The sequence below is a fragment of the Salvelinus alpinus genome, chromosome 18 (assembly GCF_045679555.1).
Source record: "Salvelinus alpinus chromosome 18, SLU_Salpinus.1, whole genome shotgun sequence".
NCBI classification, from domain to species: domain Eukaryota; kingdom Metazoa; phylum Chordata; class Actinopteri; order Salmoniformes; family Salmonidae; genus Salvelinus; species Salvelinus alpinus.
The window spans coordinates 41429409-41455720 of record NC_092103.1 but is presented as its reverse complement, the minus strand read 5'-3'; the positions used below and the strand labels follow the sequence as shown (position 1 = coordinate 41455720).

The window sequence follows — 26312 nt, the reverse complement described above, 5'->3', positions numbered from 1 at the left end:
AATTTATTAACTTTGTATTGTCAATTTGTTTTTAGTGTATTTAATGACACTGCAACTAAATTTCCCCATGGGGACAATAAAGTCAGTAAAGTAAAGCCAGGCACACATTTTGTCTGGATATGAATCAAGTGTAAACAGACCTGCATGGTCAAATCATTTCAATTATCATTATACCAGCCTCAAATCATTGACAGTTAGCATCATTGACTTATGGTATCATTAATTGTTACCCCAAAAATAAATAAATAATATTTTGAAAGAATCTGTCAAACAATTTGCATATACGGCGAGGCACCGAGAGCATCCTGATTGGTTGCATCACTGCCTGGTACGGCAATTGTTTGGCCTCCAACCGCAAGGCACTATAGAGGGTAGTGCGTACGGCCCAGTAATCACTGGGGCTAAGCTGTCTGCCATCCAGGACCTCTACACCAGGCGGTGTCAGAGGAAGGCCCTAAAAACTGTCAAAGACCCCAGCCACCGCAGTCATAGACTGATCTCTCTACTACCGCATGGCAAGCGGTACCGGAGTGCCAAGTCTAGGACAAAAAGGCTTCTCAACAGTTTTTACCCCCAAGCCATAAGACTCCTGAACAGGTAGTCAAATGGCTACCTGGACTATTTGCATTGTGTGCCCTCCCCCCAACCAACCACTCTTTTACACTGCTGCTACACTCTGTTCATCATATATGCATAGTCACTTTAACTATACATTATTGTACATACTACCTCAATCAGCCTGACTAACCGGTGTCTGTATGTAGCCTCCCAACTTTTATAGCCTCACTACTGTATATAGCCTCGCTACTGTTATTTTTCACTGTCTTTTTACTGTTGTTTTATTTCTTTACTTACCTATTATTCACCTAATACCTTTTTGCACTATTGGTTAGAGCCTGTAAGTAAGCATTTCACTGTAAGGATTACACCTGTTGTATTCGGGGCACGTGACAAATAAACTTTGATTTGACCAGCTAAACTGGTCACAATGCAGACAGTGGACAAATAAGATATTTTACATGTTGGATACAAAAAGGCATGAGAGGCCTGATTTAAACAGAACATTTGTAAGTAAACTGTCCAAATGTTGTTGTTTTTTAAATGTAAAAACGAAATACACAAGGTGGGAGTTTTTTTGTGTCTGTAAAATGTATTATGCGAGAAATGTTATGTGGTCCTCCCACTACGACTCGTTGTCTGGAAAACAAGCAGTTTATTGGGCTACAGATTAAATAAGTTGTGAACTTCACAGGGTGGTGAAAGGGAAAGGGGATACCTAGTCAGTTTCACAAATGAAATGTGTCTTCCGCATTTAACCCAACCCCCTCTGAATCAGAGAGGTGCGGGGGGCTGCCTTAAATCGACGTCCACATCATTGGCGCCCGGTGAGCAGTTGTTGTTGGGGGTTAACTACCTTGCTCAAGGGCAGAATGACAGATTTTCCTACCTTGGCGGCTCACGGATTCAAAACAGCGACCTTTCGGTTGCTGGCCCAACGCTCTTAACCGCCAGGCGACCTGATCAGCATGATGCCTCTTTCTAATAAATATCGACTTCTTATTCTGGTGACATGATACTTGGCTGCCGTTTTGTCCATAATAATGTCATCATGTAGGCTATACCCACACTATCTGCCAGCTGTTGGCTAGAGCACATGTGCCCAAGACCAGAGTGGGAACACTGGCAACATAACGCACTATTTTGTTGTGAGAAAACCATCAGTAGAGTTGAAAATGCGATGGAAACCCATTTAAACTTTCTTTCTTTATATATAATATATAAATATAATATATATTGTATTTTTTTTAATATATTTTTTATATTTCGGTAGATTGGAATTTAATGCAAAATGTATTTTGATGTGCACTATGTCATCATGCACAGTTATCAATTTGATGGAAACATCTCTGGTGAGGAATATTGATGTTATGCAGATTTTTGAATATTCGTATGAAAGTCTGTTGCCAATTTCATGGAAACCTAGCTAGAATTAAAGATTTTTTTGTAGGAGAAAGATGCGATCATCTGTCCTGTAAAATAAATGTCACGAGAACATCTACGTTCATATTGTTGTCAATGACACATTACAGCACTAAAATATCAAAAACCAGCACCAAGCCAAACAACATGAACAGAGTTCATTAAACAGCCATTTTCCATTCATTTTTTGTCTGGAAATTAACCTTGTGGCTATAAAAGTGCATAGAGGGAGCACAACTGCAAGGGGGATAACTTAACTTATTTATGCCCAGCTCTTTGTTTGCTCAGGGTTGGGACACCGCTAAGACCGGGCCAGCCTTTTCAGCTGTTTCCCCATGTCATGGAGGAGCTCCCTTTGGGGGAACTCCTCCGCGTTTTTCAAACCGCAAATTTACACGGATCAGTCAACATTCCAAGCCATGGTACCCCAGCAAGGGAGGAATTCCATGATCTAATACTGTGTTCCAGACAAGAGTTGAGCGGTCCAGACATCGCCAGGCTTCTTGACCAGCAGACCCAAGACTATTGTGACTGGCTTGGTTACGTCAGAGTTTTCACCCTCGTTTGGTCTAATTCTCTATCATCTCATAAAAAGATATGGCAGATGTTATGGTGTTCAAAGTAATTCTGGTAGAGAGGAGAGAGACCATACAGTAAGATGGTCCCAAACCCCACTGTCATTGTCAATCATTTCAAAGTATTTTTTGTGTGCAAATTTATAAAAATAAAAAAATCAGACAATGCAGCATATTTACACCATTTTCAAACAGAAGAGTTTTGCTAGGGATGTGTTTGATGAACCGCTGTCAGTAATGATGCGTCGCTGTTCAGTACAGGAATGAGGTGGCCATTGGACTGCTGAAGGCATTCCTGTATTTTATTGCAGTGATGAACACATTGGCCAGAATTCTATCTATGCTGTATTTGGCCAGGAAAAATTCAAAAGGTGTATTGAATTTAAATGAAATTGAACAATGCATTGTCAAAGGCCTCAAGCAAACAATGCTTTGCACTATGCCTCTCTATACCTGTACGTTCAGACTTCTGTGCATGTTTATCACAGGACAATACTTTACTATACAGTTAGAACATTTCTCATGAAGCTGGTTGAGAGAATGCCAAGACTGTGCAAAGCTGTCAAGGCAAAGGGTGACTACTTTGAAGAATCTCAAATATAAAACATTTTGATTTGTTTAACACTTTTTTGGTTAATACATGATTCCATGTGTGTTATTTCATAGTTTTGATGTCTTCACTATTATTCTACAATGTAGAAAATAGTACAAATAAAGAAAAACCCTTGAATGAGTTGGTGTGTCCAAACATTTGACTGGTACTGTATATCACAGTGGAATCTGCTTTGACAATGTGCAATATTCACTCTCATATTCACTCGCAAAAAAACACAGTTAGGCCATCTATCAATATGGACACAGATTTTAGTCTGGCGTGTCAAATCCAATGCACTCAATTTAGCATCATGTTGACAAAAGATCTATGAATCTGTACAAATAAAACTATCAATAGAAGCAGCATAGGTTTGGCTATAACTGAACCCAACACCTGTCAAATAGGAAGTTCCCCCAAGACCCCCAAATTACTCCACATCAGCCAACAAATGGACACTGCCACAAGCAGGAAACATAACAATATGGATCAACGCTGCGTAAGATTGTGTCAAAGCCAAGATATTTCCACTCGTTTTTGTTAGCCATGAAAGTTCCCCGTATTAAACAATGATCTGATCTAGATATTGCAATTATGAGAAATTGAACTCCCACGGCTGACAGTTAAAGAAAGCCATGGATAGAAGCCACTTCTTTGCATCAATGATATGCATTTTGACTTGGAACTACAGTTTATCAGGTATATCAGGAATTTAAAATGGGTTGCACCTGTCAAATCACAGGTCTGTGATAAAAACGAGTCTTACTGGGCGCCTACTTTCCTATTCAAGTTTTCAATACGTACATTGCAATGCCCCCAAAAAATCTTTAACTTGATTAAAATCAATGCAATTAAATAATTAACTGAGAAGTTTTGCTAAAGTTTCACTAAATTGCGTCTCACGTGCGCCAAGAAGACAATGTTTTCGGCTTAAACTGGTTATGAAAGGAACAACAATTGTATCCAACCAAACTTACTCTAGGTACATTTAGTAAAGGCAAATCATTTATATATTCGAATAATGTACAAATTTGTTTCAATTAGACGTAATAGAATAGTTCAAATGTGAGTCATGAACTGAAAGTAGGCTCGTGGCCTTGAGTTACCGTCACTCACTCAAACACCTGTACCGCTCACCTCGACTTGCGACTTCAGAAATACCGGCTTGGAATAGATAACGTTACATAATAGCCATAACTTCCCGTTGGTCTACTTTTGCTAATAAATTATTTCGTATTAAGAAATCAAAGTAATGACAACTTACCTGGTGGAGAGTTGTCCATTGGTTTCTCCTTTTTATCTTTTTTATTACCTGTACCCTTTTTATTTCCACCTCTCTCCCTTTCTTTCCCTTGTTTCTGGTCAGACATGTCTTATTCTGTGTAGTAAATCAATTCCTTGAATAAAACTAACGCCGAAGTATTTTCCAAAGTGTCGTCTGCCTGCAGTTCTCCGGTGAGTGTTACTCCAGTCAACTCTGGAATAGTTCGTATGCAAGAAAGTTTACATCTGCATCTTGGTAACTTGGATGGGAGGAGCGTATACAGCCTACACGCTAAGTAACGCCTTATGATTTAGAATGCGCTAGTAAAAATAATTTCGGGAAGGAATTCATCTATATTCCACTCCTACAAATGGTTACATAGTCTGAAGTACACCTGCCATGTTCCAGATGTAAAGCATAACTTGTCATGTTGTTTTCTTTTCAAACATTTGCTTTGTAAGTAGGTCCACCTCTGACAATTAAAACATGTTGGTCATCTGTACATGTTAGCAGAAGGCTATAATATTCAACATGGATGATTCTGTAATATTGTTCAATTATTTGACCAATAGCCTAACCTAAGAGCAAACTACAATTTTCCATTTCATTGGATATATGACAACCACTGACACTGTCGCATTATGGCTTCTCACACCTGACACAGTGTACATTATACAGACCACACTAGACACTAAACCTTCAAATCACATGATAGATAGTGATTATGCCCTACATTTCACCTCCCTTTGACCCACTACAGCCCTAGCAGCTGATAGACGTGAAGTAACCACTTCAAGTTGACAGACCAGACATTGAACTCTGATTGTCTACTCTACACAACTTAAAACCACTGAGCTGAAGCTACCAAATCATTAGGTCCCAGATAAAGTTAGGCTACTCATTATACCAGCGTACTGTAGTTCTATATATTGTTAAAAGTGTTTATCCCAGCATCAGTAAGTAGAAAGGCCAGACAGTTAGACAATATCATGTCGGTTGCCATAACTTCAGTTTCCTGATCTTAAACCACAGGTTAAGGAATATATATAGTTGGATATCATTATGTGGGTTTTGGGTGGTCTACAGTGCTACCACCTAGGTCGCATATGCTCCTAAATATTTTGCTGTGCTACCTGGAATTTTAATTTGGAAGCACCAGTGCCCCTAGAAAAAAATCACCTCGATGATAACATTTAGTGGAACAGAAGGAAAGGAAAGGGAGAGATTCTTCTGGATATGAGTTTCAAAAGTAACTAGGATTCATATAGGCCCAATGTACATCTACATTTCTAAAATCTGTTTTCTTGTGCTTTTTAACCCTATATTTTGTCATTGCTGGCAATTCTTATAATTAATCCTCCAAATGTTTGTCATTGTGCTCCTAAGTTTGTTTATGTTCTCCTACTTTTTTCAACTTAGGAGCACATGTGCTCCATGTAAAAATCATTATGTATTTTCCCTCATTTGCGTCACATTTCTTATAGGGTCATAGGATGACGGTGACTTTCCTATAGGGTCATAGGATGACGGTGGCTTTCCTATAGGGTCATAGTATGACGGTGACTTTCCTATAGGGTCATAGGATGACGGTGACTTTCCTATAGGGTCATAGGATGACGGTGGCTTTCCTATAGGGTCATAGTATGACGGTGACTTTCCTATAGGGTCATAGGATGACGGTGACTTTCCTATAGGGTCATAGGATGACGGTGGCTTTCCTATAGGGTCATAGGATGACGGTGACTTTCCTATTGGATCATAGGATGATGGTGGCTTTCCTATAGAGTCATAGGATGACGGTGGCTTTCCTATAGGGTCATAGGATGACGGTAGCTTTCCTATAGGGTCATAGGATGATGGTGGCTTTGATACCACATACTACCAATTCAGAAATGTTCCACCAGTTTTAGTCAGTACCGTCCTCCTGCTTGTGTGACAGAGGGTTTCCTTAGGGGTTGCTGGAGCATACTCAACCACATGTGTGTACAGAGAAAAACCCTACAGATAACACTTACATTATGATTGTAGTACTATCCTTAATACACTGCCATAGCTTGTGTCAGTCCATATTCAATACGAATTGCTATCTTGAGATGGAACTGGGTGAATATTGGCCATATACAGTGCCTTCAGAAAGTATTCATACCCCTTGACTTATTCCACATTTTGTTATCTTACAGTTTGAATTCAAAATGTTTTTATGTCTCACCCATCTACACACAATACCCCATAATGACAAAGTAAAAACATGTTTTTAGAAATGTTTGCACATTTATTGAAAATTAAATACAGAAATATCTTATTTACATAAGTATTAACATCCCTGAGTCAATACATGTTAGAGTCACCTTTGGCAGCGATTACAGCAGTGAGTCTTTCTGGGTAAGTCTCTAAGAGCTTTGCACACCTGGATTGTACAATATTTGCACATTATTATTTTAGAAATTATTCAAGCTCTGTCAAGTTGGTTGCTGATCATTGCTAGACAGCCATTTTCAAGTCTTGCCATAGATTTTCAAGCCGATTTAAGTCAAAACTGTAATTAGGCCACTCAGAAACATTCAATGTCGTCTTGGTAAGCAACTCCAATGTATATTTGGAATTGTGTTTTGGGTTGGGTTATTGTCCTGCTGAAAGGTGAATTTGTCTCCCAGTATCTGTTGGAAAGCAGACAGAATCCGGTTTTCCTCTAGGATTTTGCCTGTCCTTAGCTTTATTCTGTTTCTTTTTATCTTAAAAATCGCTTTAGTCCTTGCCGATGACAAGCATACCCATAACATGATGCAGCCACCACCATGCTTCAAAATATGTAGAGTGGTACTCAGTGATGTGTTGTGTTGGATTTGCCCAAAATATAACGCTTTGCATTCATGACACAAAGTTCATTGTTCATTTTCATTTTACTTTAGTGCCTTATTGCAAACAGGATGCATGTTTTGGAATATTTTTCACTCTGTCATTTAGGTTATTATTCTGGAGTAACTACAATGTTGTTGATCCATCCTCAGTTTTCTCCTGTCACAGCTATTAAACTCTGTAATTGTTTTAGTCAGCATTGGCCTCATTGTGAAATCCCTGAGCGGTTTCCTTCCTCTCCAGAAACTGAGTTAGGAAGGACACCTGTATCTTTGTAGTGACTGGGTGTATTGATAAACCATCCAAAGTATAATTAACTTATTATGTGACTTTTTTTAATCCTGAACTTATTTAAGATTGCTATAACAAAGGTGTTGAATACTTATTGACACAAGATATTTCAGCTTTTTATTTTTTATTAATTGGTAACAAATTAATTCCACTTTGACATTATGGGGTATTGTGTGTAGGCTGTAACACAACAAAAAATGGACAAAGTCAAGGGGTGTGAATACTTCCACTGTAGCAGAGTGTCATTCGGGAATGGGATTATTTAAGTACATTCCAAAATGTTAAAATGAACTGTGTTGTGCAAGTTGTTGAGTCATAATCCTACTGTATTTTGGCAGGAAGCATTGCAAGTACAGCAAGACAAGGCCTGTTGGAACAATAGTATAAAGATTTATGACTCGTACTTTAGAAAATGTCCTTTATACAAAAATAACGTTTGGGAACAGTAATTCCTTACTTCTACTTGACCTGACATAAAGTCTCCAGACTAACCTTCTGTCATAACTGGTCAGGAATATCCAAACAAGCTAGCACTGAAATCCAAACAACTGTAACACTGAATTACCACTTTAAGCATCTAGAATCTCAGTTACATCCTATTTGGATGGAACACAATCACGGGCAACTGGTCATTCTATAGCCTCCCCTTACATGCTTTTGGTGCCGACAAGCAGGAGCATGTTGCTGAATATGCTGCACAGGTCTTCTTTGATCGCTGCTCAGTTTGGCTCAGTGTGGGTGTTGGATGAATGGGTCTGTTTCAATAATAAATGTAGCACTCCCAGGTATGGCTTGGTCGTGTCAATATGGGAGATTATGCAGGAGAAGTTGAAGGGGATGATTCCCTTTTCAATCTAAACGTTCCTCTTCAGTGAGTCAGAGGCAGTGAGTCAGAGGCAGGAAGGGGTACCTGGGTCGTGTTCAGCAGTGAGTCAGAGGCAGGAAGGGGAAGGGGTACCTGGGTCGTGTTCAGCAGTGAGAAAACTGAAGGGAGGATGAGCTACCTGAACATGTCCAATAAGAACACAGATTTAATTTTTTTTGTTGCAAATTGTTTTGCTACAGTGTGCTCTACTGAACATTACCCGGAGTCTAAGGAGTCACTTGGTTGTATGGGACTAGTGGACCACAGTGGAGGCCTTGTGGACAGCGACAAGGGCCCCACTGCATGTGTCAACAATGAGCCGTGAGAGAACGAACTGCAAGCACCTCAGAGAGGAAGCGAGAGAGAGAGAGGGAGTGAGGTGGTGAAGGGGAGAGGTGTAAGGGAGAGGTGAACAGAGAGTGGGGGAAATTCTATGTGACACAACCTGCTGTAATTCAATTGATAACAAAAACACAAATCCAGGAGAGATTGCGTTGAACGTGACGTTTGAGATGGAAAACACTGGGTATGGGTAAATCAAGTATCAGTATTATTAGTAATAGTGTACTGTTGAGATCATCGACTTGGAAGATAAATGAAACCATTAATTTTATCAGCAGTTCTAAAAATGTTTTAATAAGCCTGTGGTCTTACTCCCTGTCATTGTTAGCACGGTTTTACTATAGCTGTAACATTGACATCTAATGAATTTTACCATGTCCATAAAAAAATGACATCTGAAAAAAGCAAGTATTTGTCAGGCATATTGTGGTGATGTTGTCCTACATTTGAACAATTAGACAGCTGTTTGTAGCTGACATTCAATTGTATACGTGTATGAAATAACGTAAATGCTAGTTGACGTACACTATATATACAAGAGTACGTGGACACCAGTGGAGGCTGCTGAGGGGAGGACGGCTCATAATAATGGCTGGAACGGAGTGAATGGAATGGCATCAAACACATGGTTCCATTTACTCCACTCCAGCCATTATTATGAGCCGTCCTCCCCTCAGCAGCCTCCACTGGTGGACACCCCTTCAAATTAGTGGATTCGGCTATTTCAGCCACACCCGTTGCTGGCAGTTGTATAAAATCGATCACACAGCCATGTAATCTCCATAGACAAACATTGGCAGTAGAATAGCCTTACTGAAGAGCTCAGTGCCACCGTCATAGGATGCCACCTTTCCAACAAGTCAGTTGGTGAGATTTCTGCCCTGCTAGAGCTGCCCCGGTCAACTGTTATTGTGACTGCTGAAGCGTGTAGAACGTAAAAATTGTGTCCTCGGTTGCAACACTCTAATGTAAATGCTAGTTGACATTTATGACTTTTAAAGCAGGGGGAAAAGGTTGTTCAAAATCTGGCAAACTGAGCAGACAAAATACAGTGTGGTGTAGTTAACATATGTTAATAATTGCCTTTGAATAAACAGTCGCTTATGAACTCATAGTGAGCTTATTATCTATGCATCAAATCAAATCAAAGTTTATTTGTTACGTGCCCCAAATACAACAGGTGTAGACCTTACAGTGAAATTCTTACCTACAGGCTCTAACCAATAGTGCAAAAAAAGGTATTAAGTGAACAATAAGTAGGTAAAGAAATAAAAACAACAGTAAAAAGACGGTGAAAAATAACAGTAGCGAGGCTATATACAGTAGCGAGGCTATAAAAGTAGCGAGGGTATATACAGGCACCGGTTAGTCAGGCTGATTGAGGTAGTATGTACATGTAGATATGGTTAAAGTGACTATGCATATATGATGAACAGAGAGTAGCAGTAGCGTAAAAGAGGGGTTGGCGGGTGGTGGGTGGCGGGACACAATGCATATAGCCCGGTTAGCCAATGTGCGGGAGAACTGGTTGGTCGGGCCAATTGAGGTAGTATGTACATGAATGTAGAGATAAAGTGACTATGCATATATGATAAACAGGGAGCAGCAGCAGCGTAAAAGAGGGGTTGGGGGGGGGGCACACAATGCAAATAGTCTGGGTAGCCATTTGATTATCTGTTCAGGAGTCTTATGGCTTGGGGGTAAAAACGGTTGAGAAGCCTTTTTTGTCCTAAATGGTTAAATCATCATTCTTTTTATGTGGCATCAAATTCTGGAGGGAGTCCAGGCATTGAGTCGTGAAGGACTGAGTGAGCTGTTCTTTTCTGTCATCTCCAAAACACGTTGATTGAACGAGCTGCGTACATGGTGGGTCTTCCTCACCTACGACGGCTGTTTTGTCCAAACAGTTTATAGTGCTGAGGTCAAGGCACTTAAGTGGACCTCAAATTTCCAAAGTGCCTTTTCTCAGAAATGTTGCCTTTCCGTGTGTGTCGTCAGAGTAAACATGACGCCTACACGCAGAAAGCCAATCAAAACAAATGCTACAAATAAGTGTGCCTCAGATTTGATTGATTGATTCATTCATTGAGCACAGCATGTGTTGTGTCTTACTTCAGGACAGTGAATTAATGCAAACATGTTCCTAGACAGGTATGGCAATTCTGAACTTATTCTTGAAAAGTCTTCTAAATTCAACCTACAGTACGCTGTATAATGAAAAGCTCTGTTGCCATAACCACAGTAAATCTCTTGATTAGCTATTCTTACCTGAAAGGGTTAATCATACTGCATTTTTGTCTGCTCCTTTTTTCTTAGTTGCTAGGAGTGGCTTCTCTCTATTCACTTCTTGTAGCTTGTTTGAACATGAGCAGACAGGTTTCCATCAAAGTATTTCTCTTGATTTCTAGCCTGGTTTCTTATGGATGCGGTCGGCGTCGCTCCTCTGGGAAGTCATACACAGTCTTATGCCACCACACCACATATCTCCACATATCTCCACGTGTTCAGTTCACGTGTCTCATTTGAATGTCCACACACTGCACACGCATCTTTGGTGTGTGGACATTCAGAGTTCAGAAGAGGTTAATAATGACATAAATAAATAGCCTGACTGGGGTTGCTTGGGCTTTGTTGATATGAGACTGTATACGGTCTATGCTCTTTATAGTGACGATAATGAGGGATGATCATTGTAATGGATTGCATTATCACGGTTGAATCAGAAACCCATGTGGAGTGGACATACATTAGATAAACACATTTGGAGGATGCACTTTAGGTTGCAACTTGGTTGCGACCATAGAAAGACCAACGTTTTCAGTGTAACTTGGACTTGGATTCGGTAATTCGTCAGTGCTCTTTCGAACAACGCGTGGGAGTTGAAAATCAATAGACTGACTTCACAGGTGTTGTAGTCTAAGTTTTTTACCGCCATAAAAGGCTCTGCCGGCCAAAAAGAACAGCACAAAGACTACTATTAAAGTATCTCATTGTAAATATTATGAGTGTGACGAGGCTAACATTAAACACAGCACTAATGCTTCAGTGTGTTATAACGTTTAGTTAAATGAAAAAGAGCGCACAGCTGAATCATCAAAGACTCCTACTCTTTTTTGCCGGGATGATCCAGATGTCTCGCGATGATGTGTGTACTTCTTGTCATGAAGTGTTTTCCCGATGCCTGTACCAGAGGGAAGTTTGTTAGGGTTTATTTAGTAAACACGGTATATCTCGAACAACAAAATATTCCACCACATAAAAGCCCTCGCTGCATATATCCAGCCTAGCATTTTTAATGCACAGTCAAAATGCATATATGTACATACGTGCATGTCCCTAGGCGTCCCGGCCGTAAATATGCCTCACGATTGCACAGATAACCCAAAGACAGTCAAATATAGGTTTTCTGGGGTCCACTTGCAGCTCAGTAGACACACTTGTTTCAATACTGCATTATACACATTCTCTTTCTCTCTAAAATCTCTTACATACAGCATAGAGCCTACTCACTGTACTATACGATTCATATCTCATTCATAGCACAATTACATCTAAGTTATGACCAATTTCATTTTTGCTAAATTGACGTCAATTTCTTGACGTCAGTTTGTTTTTGCTTAGTTAGAGAGCGTCTGTGTCAAGGGTTCCCATATTTCACAGATAAAGGAAGTAAACAGGGAAACAACAGTCATGCCAGAGTCAGCAACCTCCATAGCTATTGAAGTGAATCATCTTGTTTATTAGTATTTTATTACGTCTTCTCAGCTAATGTTAGGAATGTTACTTCATCGTTGCAGCATATCAAACACATTTAAATTCTCAGGCTGTTTAATTCTCAAGCCATATACTGAAACTAGCCAGCATGTTTTGGAAGCTCTCTGCAAGGATCCAAACCATGTTCACTATAAGTGTTTCTCAGCCGTTTTATACCAGGGGAAAGCTATTGTCTCAGTATAGTTCTAGAGCACAGTTCTGTGGAAAACACTGGAAAACCGTGACAATATCGCTGAGTGGACTATCCTGGCTAAATAAAGATATATCCTGGCTAAATAAAGATATGGTGTGTGGAATATATTCTGCATATCATTTCTCTGAGTGGTTGTGAGAGTCTTTAAAAGAGAAGGATCGTCTCTGTGGGAACAGAATGCCCTCATACCTTGATTATTCAAATGCAGCTCTTCACCTACTGTACAGTATGTGATCTTGTCCCTAAAAAACGTAAACGCACCGCTAGTTCATACCCTTCATCACCTTCAGTACTGTAATCTGTGCTAGCCTAGACAGCAGTACTGTAATCTGTGCTAGCCTAGACAGCAGTACTGTAATCTGTGCTAGCCTAGACAGCAGTACTGTAATCTGTGCTAGCCTAGACAGCAGTACTGTAATCTGTGCTAGCCTAGACAGCAGTACTGTAATCTGTGCTAGCCTAGACAGCAGTACTGTAATCTGTGCTACACTCTTAGAAAAGGGTTCCAAAAGGGTTCTTCGGCTGTCCCCATAGGAGAAACCTTTTTGGTTCCAGGCAGAACTATTTTGGGTTCCATGTAGAACCCTCTGTCAAAAGGGTTCTACTTGGAACAAAAAAAGGGTTCATCAAAGAGTTCTCTTATGGGGACAGCCATAAGTTTCAGTTTCTAGATAGCACCTTTTTTCCTAAAAGAGTAGGCTAGATGGCAGTACTGTAATCTGTGCTAGCCTAGACAGTAGTACTGTTATATGTGCTAGCCTAGACAGGAGTACTGTAATCTGTGCTAGCCTAGACAGCAGTACTGTAATCTGTGCTAGGCTAGACGGCAGTACTGTAATCGGTGCTAGCCTAGACAGCAGTACTGTAATCTTTGCAAGGCTAGACGGCAGTACTGTAATCGGTGCTAGCCTAGACAGCAGTACTGTAATCTTTGCAAGCCTAGACAGCAGTACTGTAATCTTTGCTAGGCTAGACGGCAGTACTGTAATCGGTGCTAGCCTAGACAGCAGTACTGTAATCTGTGCTAGGCTAGACGGCAGTACTGTAATCGGTGCTAGCCTAGACAGCAGTACTGTAATCTGTGCTAGGCTAGACGGCAGTACTGTAATCGGTGCTAGCCTAGACAGCAGTACTGTAATCTTTGCAAGGCTAGACGGCAGTACTGTAATCGGTTATAGCCTAAACAGCAGTACTGTAATCTGTGCTAGGCTAGACGGCAGTACTGTAATCGGTGCTAGCCTAGACAGCAGTACTGTAATCTTTGCAAGGCTAGACGGCAGTACTGTAATCGGTTATAGCCTAGACAGCAGTACTGTAATCTGTGCTAGGCTAGACGGCAGTACTGTAATCGGTTATAGCCTAGACAGCAGTACTGTAATCTTTGCAAGGCTAGACGGCAGTACTGTAATCGGTTATAGCCTAGACAGCAGTACTGTAATCTGTGCTAGGCTAGACAGCAGTACTGTAATCTTTGCAAGGCTAGACGGCAGTACTGTAATCGGTTATAGCCGGCAGTTGTAAAAACATCTAGAACATGCACAACCTGATCAACAAATTCTAACAAATTTGTGGGATAATATTGTTTGAATTGAAATGTTTTCTTTTCATCTGCTAATAAGGCTCATCATCCATAGCCTGGTCCCAAATCTGTTTGTGCTGTCTTGTCAAGTCCTAGGGTCATTGTCACGGCTAAAAACAAAACAGCACAAACAGATCTCGGTCCAGGGTACATCATTCCACAGTACTGGCTGTTTTCTGATTTGACACTTAGCAAGCATTCTGTTTTGTCAGGGTGTCATCTACCTGCAGAGCTACAATCCCCTCTGACCACCATCTATTATGCTGTGGAACCGGTTCATTAAAACCTGCTAACTCTGACTGGGCCATCCTGAAGGAGAGATATATATCTACACACCATCAGTTCACTTTAAAATTACTCTTATAATGTTCACATATATTATAAAAAATCTATTCTAAAAATGTTTTGTGATATTTTTTTTTTACACAACCAATGGGAAAACAAGACAACTGAAACACAAAGTTATAAGATAGAAATAGTTCAAGTGGATTAAACTAAAGTTCAATATATTAATCACTCTTAAACTCTACTTTAAATAATGAATGTGGAATTTCAATAAGAAGCCCTGATGGGCTTCACCAACAGAACAAGTCTCTGCTTTAGTGCAGACTTGTCAGAATGCATCCTGATGTATCCTGATGCAATTTGACAACTGCATATGCAAGTACTGCAGTCCTTCACTTCATCTGAGAGTGCAATAGAGGTGGCCCCAGATACCCTCTCTACGGATCTGAAATATGTTAATTAAGCTTGGGTGGTTTTCAGACTGTCATACCTTCCTATCGACATTGTGCCATCCCGGGATATTTGGTAATACCGGCACTGAACACAATGGGAGCTATTTTCAAACCCCACTGAGCCTCTCTCAAACAAATCAAATCAAAGTTTATTTGTCACGTTCTCCGAATACAGTGAAATGCTTACTAACCGACAGTGCAATTTTAAAGTAAAAAATAGGTATTAGGTGAACAATAGATAAGTAAAGAAATAAAAACAACAGTAAAAAGACAGTGAAAATGCAAATGCCAATAGTACGGGTAGCCATTTGATTACTTGTTCAGGAGTCTTATGGCTTGGGGGTAAAAGCTGTTGAGAAGCCTTTTGGTCCTAGACGTGGCGCTCCGGTACCGCTTGGCATGCGGTAGCAGAGAGAACAATCTATGACTGGGGTGGCTGGGGTCTTTGACAATTTTTAAGGCCTTCCTCTGACACCGCCTGGTGTAGAGGTCCTGCATGGCAGGCAGTTTGGCCCCGGTGATGTACAGGGCCGTACGCACTACCCTCTATAGTGCCTTGCGGTCGGAGGCTGAGCAGTTGCCGTACCAGGCAGTAATGCAACCAGTCAGGATGCTCTTGATGTTGCAGCTGTAGAACCTTTTGAGGATCTCAGGACCCATGCCAAATCTTTTTATTTTCCTGAGGGGGAATAGGCTTTGTTGTGCCATCTTCCCGACTGTCTTGGTGTGCTTGGACCATTCTAGTTTGTTGTTGATGTGGACACCAAGGAATTTGAAGCTCTCAACTTGCTCCACTGCAGCCCCGTCAATGAGAATGGGGGCGTGCTCGGTCCTCCTTTTCCTGTAGTCCACAATCATCTCCTTTGTCTTGATTACGTTGAGGGATAGGTTGTTATTCTGGCACCACGTGGTCAGGTCTCTGACCTCCCTATAGGCTGTCTCGTTGTTGTCGGTGATCAGGCCTACCACTGTTGTGTCGTCTGCAAACTTAATGATGGTGTTGGAGTCGTGCCTGGCCACGCAGTCATGGGTGAACAGGGAGTACAGGAGGGGACTGAGCACGAACCCCTGAGGGGCTCCCGTGTTGAGGATCAGCATGGCGGATGTGTTGCTACCTACCCTCACCACCTGGGGGCGGCCCGTCAGGAAGTCCAGGATCCAGTTGAAGAGGGAGGTGTTTAGTCGCAGGATCCTTTGATTAGTGATGAGCTTTGAGGGCACTATGGTGTTGAAAGCTGAGCTGTAGTCAATGAATAGCATTCTCACATAGGTGTTCCTTTTGTCCAGGTGGGAAAGGGCCGTGTGGAGTGCAATAGAGATTGCACCATCTGTCTATCTGTTTGGGCGGTATGCAAATTGGAGTGGGTCTAAGGTTTCTGGGATAATGGTGTTAATGTGAGCCATTACCAGCCTTTAAAGGCACTTCATGGCTATGGACGTGAGTGCTACTTTCTAAGACGAAAGTTAGCAATGCTAACAAGTATATGTAAAATCCCATAGCGAATGCTAGCTAAATGCTAATGAGCGCTTGTAAACATTGTATACAGTCTCTGACATAAACTATTTGCAGGACATTCCAGCTCATAAAGGGATTTTTACAAAGCCCACGTTTCAGTAAAAAATAAAAAACGATATAGTGTCCAGTTTAATTTCCATTCCCCTCAGAATAATCCTTTACGAATTATAAAACTAATCTGCATTTTATCCCATCATGATAGAGCCAGTCAATGGCAACCCTCTCTCACAAGTGCTTACCAAGGTCCCATTTTCTAAACATTAAGGAAATAGATTTGGCAACTCCCAAGACAAAGTCCTCAAGATAAAAAAAAATGTCCACCCTACAATACATTGTGTGGGTACATTTGTAAGAATTCCAGCTGTTTTGACAAAGCCTGTTAGCTGAATCTCTGCAGTGCCATCATCCTTCAGACCTCAGGCAGTAAGATGCAATGGGTACACGTGAGCAGACATGTTACTACAGCAGCCCTTTGCTGCTTTGTTCATTTGATGAGCTTAACTATAAACTTGGAGTTGCCTGTCCATTCCTTCGTTTTTATGTGGTACTTGTGTTTCATTTTGTTATGTTGCATAACACGCGGAGGGGTATTTGTATTTTTGTATTTAATAAGGATCTCCATTAGCAGTTATATACAATTACAAATATTATATTTCATAACACTTTTCACAACACATTAAGTGTGTGCCCTCAGGCCACTACTCTACTATCACACATCTACAATACAAAATCCATGAGTACATGTGTGTAGAGTACATGTGCGTATGTTATCATGTGTATGCGTGTGTCTGTGCCTGTGTGTGTGTCTCTTCACAGTCCCCGTTGTTCCATAAGGCGTATTTTTATCTGTTTTTTAAATCCAATTCTACTGCTTGCGTCAGTTACTTGATGTGGAATAGAGTTCCATGTAGTCATGACTCTATGTAGTACTGTGCGCCTCCCATAGTCTGTTCTGGACTTGGGGATTGTGAAGAGAACACTGGTGGCATGTTTTGTTGGGTATGAATGTGTGTCCAAGCTGTGTGCTAGTTGTTTAAACAGACAGCTCAATGCATTCAGCATGTCAATACTTCTTACAAAAACAAGTAGTGATCAAGTCAATCTCTCCTCTACTTTGAGCCATGAGAGATTTACATGCATATTATTAATGTTAGCTCTCTGAGTACATTGATCGTGTTGTTATCAAATCAAATTGTATTTGTCACATACACATATTTAGCAGATGTTATTGCTGGTGTAGCAAAATGCTTGTGTTTCTAGCTCCAACAGTGCAATAATATCTAACAATTCACAACAATACACACAGATCTAAAAGTAAAACAATGGAATTAGGAAATATATAAATATTAGGGCGAGCAATGTCGGAGTGGCATAGACTAAAATACAGAAGAATAGAATACAGTATATACACTTATGAGTTGAAGAAGACAGACTAGCACTTTATTATGGACAGACATCTCCCCATCTTACCTACTGTTGCATCAACATGATGAGTGACAATCTGTCCTCTGAATCAAGTCTTACTGAAATACCCCCCCCCCCCAAAAAAAAAATACAAATAAAATAAGTCTTACTGAAATTAGTCTTACTGACAAGAGTCTAACTGAAAATGGTATGAAATTAGTTTTACTGAAATTAATCTCTGAGATGAGTGTTACCGAAATAAGTCTTACTGAAATAAGTCTTACTGAAATAAGTCTTACTGAAATTAGTCTTACTGAAATAAGTCTCTGAAGTTAGACTTATAGTAGGTGAGTTGATCCTTGACATTGCAATAACCAAGATATTAGCCATGACGACCATTGGTTTGCTATGTGATACAAAATCTAATGAGTAGTCCACTACAGTCACTGAGGTCAGTATGAAATGCTCTGTTTTTTGTTTTTGAGATAGAGGGGACCATCTAAAATATTTATTCACTTTTCTTGCTCCACTAGTTTATGGTTCACTGCATCTGAACTGAGCTTGACAACTGCAGCATCACCTACTGGTATAATGATACTCCAGGATAGTATTTCATTTATAGAGTATTCTGCTCCAAATAATAAGATAGAGTTTTGTAAATGTAAAGACTATAGCAAACAAATAGCTAGTAAAATGTCATGAATCCTGACGCTGATGATTTGTGTCTTCGCTCAATTAACTACACTGGCCACAATTAACACAGGCAGCAACCCCCCCCCCCCCCCCCCCCCCCAAACCTCCCCACATAAAATGGCATGTCTGGTACTCTGGCAATAACCTACTGTCTATTTACATTTAGACTGTAGTAATTTAGCAGATGCTCTTATCCAGAGCGACAGACAATAAGTGAGTTCAAACGAGGAGTATTAAACAACCACATAGGAGCGTCGTAAGTAAACAACAGTAAATTAAATGTCAGTAGTGACTTAAAAAAAATTGTGCTGTAGTGGACTAACAAGTAAGTTTTGGTAACGCTTTAACAAGTTTCCCTTTTACCTATGTAACTGAACAACAGTAACGTATTAACATGTAATTACATAGTAACTGTCCTGGAATGTTTCCTCAGTGTGTGTGTAAGCGGACAACCACAAATAACGGTATTTCAGATGGAGCTGATAACGGTGATCCCAAACCCCCTCCCACCTGTATCACACACAGCCCCCTGAGGAACGAGAGACTTCTGAAACACTACATCTTCTAACGTAAATATTAGAGCTGATTGAACAGATTGCAGTCCACCACCTGCATATTCTCAGTGGGCTGGCGAACTGTGTGTCACTGAGCCGAGTGGAGGCGGACTAGTGACTTACAACAGGATACGTCCTCCAAATAAACCCACTCACCCTGTAGTCCATTTGTTGCTAAACATTACTGACTCAGTGGATTAAGGGGAAACATGCCGGGTTGACAAATATGTTCATTCAATATCTAGAGCTTTTAGTTTTCTGTATTTGTTGCCGTTGATTAGTCAACGGTTTTGTTTGAATAAATAAACATACCGGTAGATAACTCTGATATTTTAAGGGGCCTTCTGAGTGGCGCAGCAGTCTAAGGCACTGCGTCACTACAGGCCCAGGTTCAATCCCAGGCTGTGTTGCAGCCGGCCACAACTGGGAGACCAATGAGGCAGCGCACAATTGGCCCAGCACCATCCGGGTTAGGGGAGCTTTTTACATTTATTTTATCTTTATTTAACTAGGGAAGTCAGTTAAGAACAAATTATTTTCAATGACAGCCTAGGTTAACTCCCTTGTTCGGGAGAAGAACAACAGATTTTTACCTTGTCAGCTCGGGGATTCGATCTTGCAACCTTTGGTTACTAGTCCAACACTCTAACCACTAGGCTGCCTAGTGTTTGGCCGGCCGGGTTGTCCTTGTCCCATCGCGCTCTAGCAACTCCTGTGGCAGGTTCGTGTTTCGGAGGTCATATGGCTCTCGACCTTCGCCTCTCCTGAGTCCATATGGGAGTTGCAGCGATGGGACAAGACTGTAACTACCAATTGGATATCACGAAATTGGGGAGAAAAAGGGGTAAAAAAAAAAAGAACAGATATTTTTTTAATCTGACATTCTATTACAAACATGAACAAATGGGTTTCAGAACATGTTCTTACAGACTATAGCGATACTACTAGCAATTGCGACAAAGTGCACGTGTACAGATACTTTTTTCTCCAAACAATATTATCACTGCTTCCTTAGGGAATTCTTAACAGGGGTGTGGTATTGTACATCATACAACTATTTGTGGATTTGCCTGAAAACATGACTCCATTATCCATGGTGACAGGGTTTAAAGAAGGCCATTAGATAGGCGGCCCCAGTTAGTGGGTGAGACAAAAGATTAGAGATATTCAGAGGCTACAGTATATCTCTTTCCAAAGTTTTCTTTGGATTTAAAATAGTTCTTCACAATATAATCTTCGCTTAAATGTCACACTCTCATCCTTAAATGTCACAAACTTCAATGACTAGTTTTCATAGTTTAGTGACATCATACGAGGGGAAATTAGTAAACTTATATTTACTTTCTTGAAATGGAAGCGGTATTGTTCATCGGTTAATGTAGTTTGAGATATCCAAACATGAGGTTCAACTCCTGTGATCAACATATTTAACCCTGTCCACAGTCTGTACCAGATCTGTAAGTAAACTGAAAAGCAACAAAAGGCATCACTGCCATCTTGGACTGTGGACTTGCAGAATTTGTGAACGTTCCAAATATTTCAAGTTTAAATCATTTATAAGCCTAGATATTAGACAGGGCCTTAAAAATGAGGCCATTGGTAGAATATGCAATATCCACGGACAGTATATTACAATATTTTAATATCTTCCAACTATAAATCTCTCGGACGATGGTAAAACATTTTGGATGTGTATTTTGGGTCAAGGTGTTCAGAGACCACGCTGGGTCAGAGATGAGGAGGAGAGAAGGATAGAGAGAGGAGAAGAGTAGAGGAGGAGGAGAAGCGGAGAGGAGGAGAAGAGGAGAGAAGGATAAATCACTCCCTGTCCAATCCATTTGCCAAAATAGTTCACCGCACCACCATTAATTATTGAGTAATCAAATGCAACCATCAGATCAGTTCACTTAAACCACTGACCCTCGCCTTCTCTGTAACACAGCTGGAGCGTTAAGTAATTTAGTCTGCCTCCAAAATGGCACCCATATCCCCTACATTATAAAGTGCACTACTTTTGATCAGGGCTCTGGTCAAAAGTAGTGCACTATATAGAGAATAGGGTGCCATTTTGGAGTCTCTTTCTCATCAGACCGCCTCCAGATGGAGTCCTCAGCACACAGCACCCTCTACTGTGAGACAGACACCACCAGGGGATGAAGCTATTTCTATGGGAATGAATCTGTTTGTAAGAGTAACAGAACTACACCATGTTATCAGTCAAACGCCATTTTAAAAAGTTACCCATATGTGTTAAATTCTGTTCCTATTATAACAGCTAGCTCTTACGTTAATAATAGTGTGTTATACACTGTATACAAAACATTAAGAACACCTGCTCTTTCCATGATGGGCAAATGATGGGCCTGTGGACCCAATCCCTGAGAGATATATTTTCAAAATATGAGGTTTAACATGTTTTATGCTGTCTACATAAAATTCTATCCCTAGCCACTAACGCCCCAATGGGGACCAATATTACCTATCCCTAAACTCTTCAGAAATAAGGGTTCCCTGGGGTACAAAAATATCAAAATACACATAGTATACCTTCAGAGTTACACATAAGGATCTCACCTGTTACTGTTCAGTACCTTTAAGGGTATACAGTATGTGCAGATAAAGAGTATAATGGTAAATGTTTGTACCCCAAAAACACATCACACTCTAACTCTCAAAAAAGGGGTACAAACACACAATGTGAAGGTAGATTTCTGTTTCCCAGGGTACAAACGTATTTAGTATACCCTCAATAGCCTTAATACCTACCATAAGGTACAATTATGCCACCTAAAAGGAACTAATGGCTTTGCCACTGAGGTGGTACCCTAAAAAGGCACATTTGTACCATAATTATTATCATCATCATATTTCCCAGCATGCTCTACTCCAGTTTGATTTTTGTTAAAACATTTTAGTTTTTTCCATGTACATTGATTGATTAATCTTATGCTACACAAAGTTATCTGTAGATTAAATAGATTTTTCTAAACTAATCCAATCAGCTAGTTAATTTTTTTTGCACCCATTACTGAAATGGTTGTTCCAGCTTAAATGCTTAAAGTAGTCTCATCACAATGTTCCAAATCATGACAGTCATTATAAATGCAGGTTGCAGGTTAATAAAAATTCCATCTGTTGGATATCCTAACTCTGGTTGGATTCTAATTTGAATTACAAATCACTTTGTAAACCAGCATAATGTGATTTGCAGAAGTCTGGTTACTTTCTCAAATTTCCCAGGTTTTCAAAAATCTGAGTTGCAATATCCCTGGATCCAGGAGGGAATAAGTAGGAAAACATTCAACCAGGATTTTGGAAGTTCTGGGAATTTTGGGGAAATTACTGAATATTTGCAAGCCTACTTGCAGACCTGATGTGGCCTCTAAACCATGAGTTTCAGGCCACTGTATTAGGGTAAAACTAGGCTTCAAAATGAGGTCTTATGAGATATGTAATGAATTGTCATAAAGAGCTTAAAATGAATGTGTCACACCCTGACCGTAGAGATCCTTTTTATGTCTCTATTTTGGTTGGTCAGGGCGTGAGTTTGGGTGGGCATTCTATGTCTGGTGTTCTATGTTGTCCTTGTTTTGTATTTCTATGTGTGTGGCCTGGTGTGGTTCCCAATCAGAGGCAGCTGTCTATCGTTGTCTCATATTGAGAATCATACTTAGGTAACCTGTTCCCACCTGTGTTTGTGGTTAGTTGTTTTCTGTTTTGTGTGTCGTCACCTTACAGAACTGTTTGTTTGTTGTTTTGTCAAGTGTTTCGTATTTTATTAAAGTAATATGAACACTTACCACGCTGCAGCTTGGTCCTCTTCTCCTTCTCCCTAAATGCAAGTAAAACTAAATGCATGCTCTTCAACCGATCGCTACCTGCCTGCCTGTCCAGCATCACTACTCTGGACGGTTCTGACTTAGAATATGTGGACAACTACAAATACCTCGGTGTCTGGTTAGACTGTAAACTCTTCCTCCAGACTCACATTAAACATCTCCAATACAAAATTAAATCTAGAATCGGCTTCCTATTTTGCAACAAAGTATCCTTCACTCATGCTGCCAAACATACCCTCGTAAAACTGACCATCCTACCGATCCTCGATTTCAGCGATGTCATTTACAAAATAGCCTCCAACACTCTACTCAACAAACTGGATGCAGTCTATCACAGTGCCATCCGCTCTCGTTGGCTGGCCCTCGCTTCATACTCGTCGCCAAACCCACTGGCTCCAGGTCATCTACAAGTCTCTGCTAGGTAAAGCCACGCCTTATCTCAGCTCACTGGTCACCATAGCAGCACCCACCCGTAGCACACGCTCCAGCATGTATACTTCACTGGTCACCCCCAAAGCCAATTCCTACTTTGGCCGCCTTTCCTTCCAGTTCTCTGCTGCCAATGACTGGAACGAACTGCAAAAATCACTGAAGCTGGAGACTCATATCTCCCTCACTAACTTTAAGCACCAGCTGTCAGAGCAGCTCACAGATCACTGCACCTGTACATAGCCCATCTGTAAATAGCCCATCCAACTACCTCATCCCCATACTGTATTTATTTATTTATCTTGCTTCTTTGCACCCCAGTATCTCTACTTGCACATTCATCTTCTGCACATCTATCACTCCAGTGTTTAATTGCTATATTGTAATTACTTCGCCACCATGGCCTAATTATTGCCTTACCTCCCTTATCTTACCTCATCTGCACACACTGCATATAAACTTTTCTACTGTATTATTGACTGTATGTTTGTTTATCCCATGTGTAACTCTGTGTTGTTGTACGTGTTGAACTGCTTTGCTTTATCTTGGCCAGGTCACAGTTGTAAATGAGAACTTGTTCTCAACTAGCCTACCTGGTTAAATAAAGGTGGGAAAAAATGGCTGAATGGAGGCACGGCTAAGTGGGGGCGTGGCTTTCAGATAGTTATTTTTGGCCACCCATGAGTGGGTCTGTTGTACCAGTAGAGGAACATTGTATATGGTAGAGGTACATTTTTGCCACTTACATGAAACAAATGGTGGTTAGTCAATCTACTTCCAAGAAAAGGCTAATGGCTGAATGGTCACACGCACTGGGGGAAAACACTACACTGCTATGCAATATTGCATCAAACATTACGACGCAAACACATTGACATAATCAAGTGTTTTAGTGAGGTGAGGAGTACTTTCCCTCCCATAGAAATACTTCATGTGCTTTAAGTCACAGTGTCATGTTGCCTAGTTTTAGTTTTCCTCAAGACTGAAGGCTACTCCGGAGAGGTAAGCTCCTCCAGTCCAGTGGTTCATCCATAGACTATTTGTCAGTGGTGTGCGAGTCAGCAACGTATACAAACAGCTGCAGGAGCTTTGATTTAATGAGCACTGTGTGTACAAAACCCCCACAACTGCTTCTTCGCCGAGGACTGGAGTGTTGTCTCTCTCCTACGCAGCGCAACCTTTCCACAGCTGCTCTACACAGAACGGGAAACTTTTGTTAATAAAAGCCCTTTTTTCCACTTCAGGGGTAGACATGCCAATTTAACCCCTTTTAGACTGAATTCGGAGCTGGGGAGAAGTCATCCATTAGAGGGTTTTCTTTAGCTTATCATGGCAGCAGTGCTGCACCCACCGCCCCCAACTCTTAGCTACATCTACCACACACACTGACTAACGGGGCCAGCCGGGGGCCAGCCCATTGAAGTGATGGAACATTTCCAGAGAACACAGGAACATCTGAGGGTCTCCAGAAGCAATAGGTTTAAACAAGTCACTCAACTGCTGTAAATAGGGTACATGTGCGGATAAAGACCCCCAGATAAAGTAAGCGGTTCGTTAAATACAGAGGTTGCTGTTTTTCTTTGCACTTTTAGCAACACTTTCAATAGAAAGTATACCCTTTGACTTATAACACATTTTGTTGTGTTACAGACTGAATTCAAAATGGATTAAATAGATTTTACACTCTCACTCATCTACACACAATACTCCATAATGACAACGTGAAAACATGTTTTTAGACATTTTTGCTAATTAATAAAAAATGAAATACAGAAATATCTAATTTAAATAAGTATTCAAAAGCTTGAGTCAATACTTTGTAGAAGCACCTTTGGCAGCGGTTACAGCTGTGAGTCTTTCTGGGTAAATCTCTAAGAACGTTCCAGACCTGGATTATGCAACATTTGCCTATTATTCTTTGTAAATTGGTTGTTGATCATTGCTAGACAACCATTTTCAGGTCTTGGCATAGATTTTTAAGTAGATTTAATTTAAAACTGTAACTCGGCCACTCACTATCTTCTTGGAAAAGCAACTCCAGTGTAGATTTGGCCTTGTGTTTTAGGTTATTGTCCTGCTGAAAGGTGAATTCATCTCCCAGTGTCTGGTGGAAAGCAGACTAAACCAGGTTTTCCTCAAGGATTTTGCCTGTGCTTAGCTTCCGTTTTGTTTTGTTTTATCCTGAAAAACTCCCCAGTCCTTAACGAATACAAGCATACCCATAACATGATGCAGCCACTACTATGCTTGAAAATATGGAGAGTGGTACTCAGTAATGTGTCGTATTGGATTTGCCCCAAACATAACACTTTGTATTCAGGACAAAAAGTGAATTGCTTTACCACATTTTTTGCAGTATTGCTTTAGTGCCTTATTGCAAACAGGATGCATGTTTTGGAATATTTGTATTCTGTACAGGTTTCCTTCTTTTCACTCTGTCAATTAGGTTAGTATTGTGGAGTAACTACAATGTTGTTGATCCATCCTCAGTTTTCTCCTATCACAGCCATTAAACTATATAACTGTGTTATAGTCACTACTGGCCTCATGGTGAAATCCCTGAGAGGTTTCCTTCCTCTCCAGCCACTGAGTTAGGAAGGATGCCTGTATCTTTGTAGTGACTGGGTGTATTGATAAACCATCCAATGTGTAATTAATAACTTCAACATGCTCAAAGGGATATTCAATGTCTGCTTTTTTATTTTTACCCATCTACCAATAGGTGACCTCCCATGTCGACTGAGGGACCGGACCTTACAGATAATTGTCTATGTGGGGTACAGCGATGAGGTAGTCATAAAAAAATCATAATCATATGGCAATATAATT

At 40.6% G+C, this 26312-nt stretch overlaps 1 protein-coding gene across 6 annotated transcripts in view; it reads right to left on the bottom strand.

The window, feature by feature from the left end:
* The window catches only part of nrg1 (neuregulin 1), a 162305-nt gene that overhangs the window by 71351 nt on the left and 64642 nt on the right, over positions 1-26312 (bottom strand). For 3 of the 6 annotated variants that reach the window (XM_071351334.1, XM_071351333.1, XM_071351335.1), the window contains exon 1: positions 4412-4683. The exons of the other annotated variants lie outside the window; for them this stretch is intronic. In XM_071351334.1, coding sequence (XP_071207435.1) covers positions 4412-4517 — 106 coding nt within the window. In that variant the 5' untranslated portion in view covers positions 4518-4683. Of the gene's footprint in view, positions 1-4411; positions 4684-26312 lie in introns of those variants that run through there. 6 annotated transcript variants of the gene reach the window in all.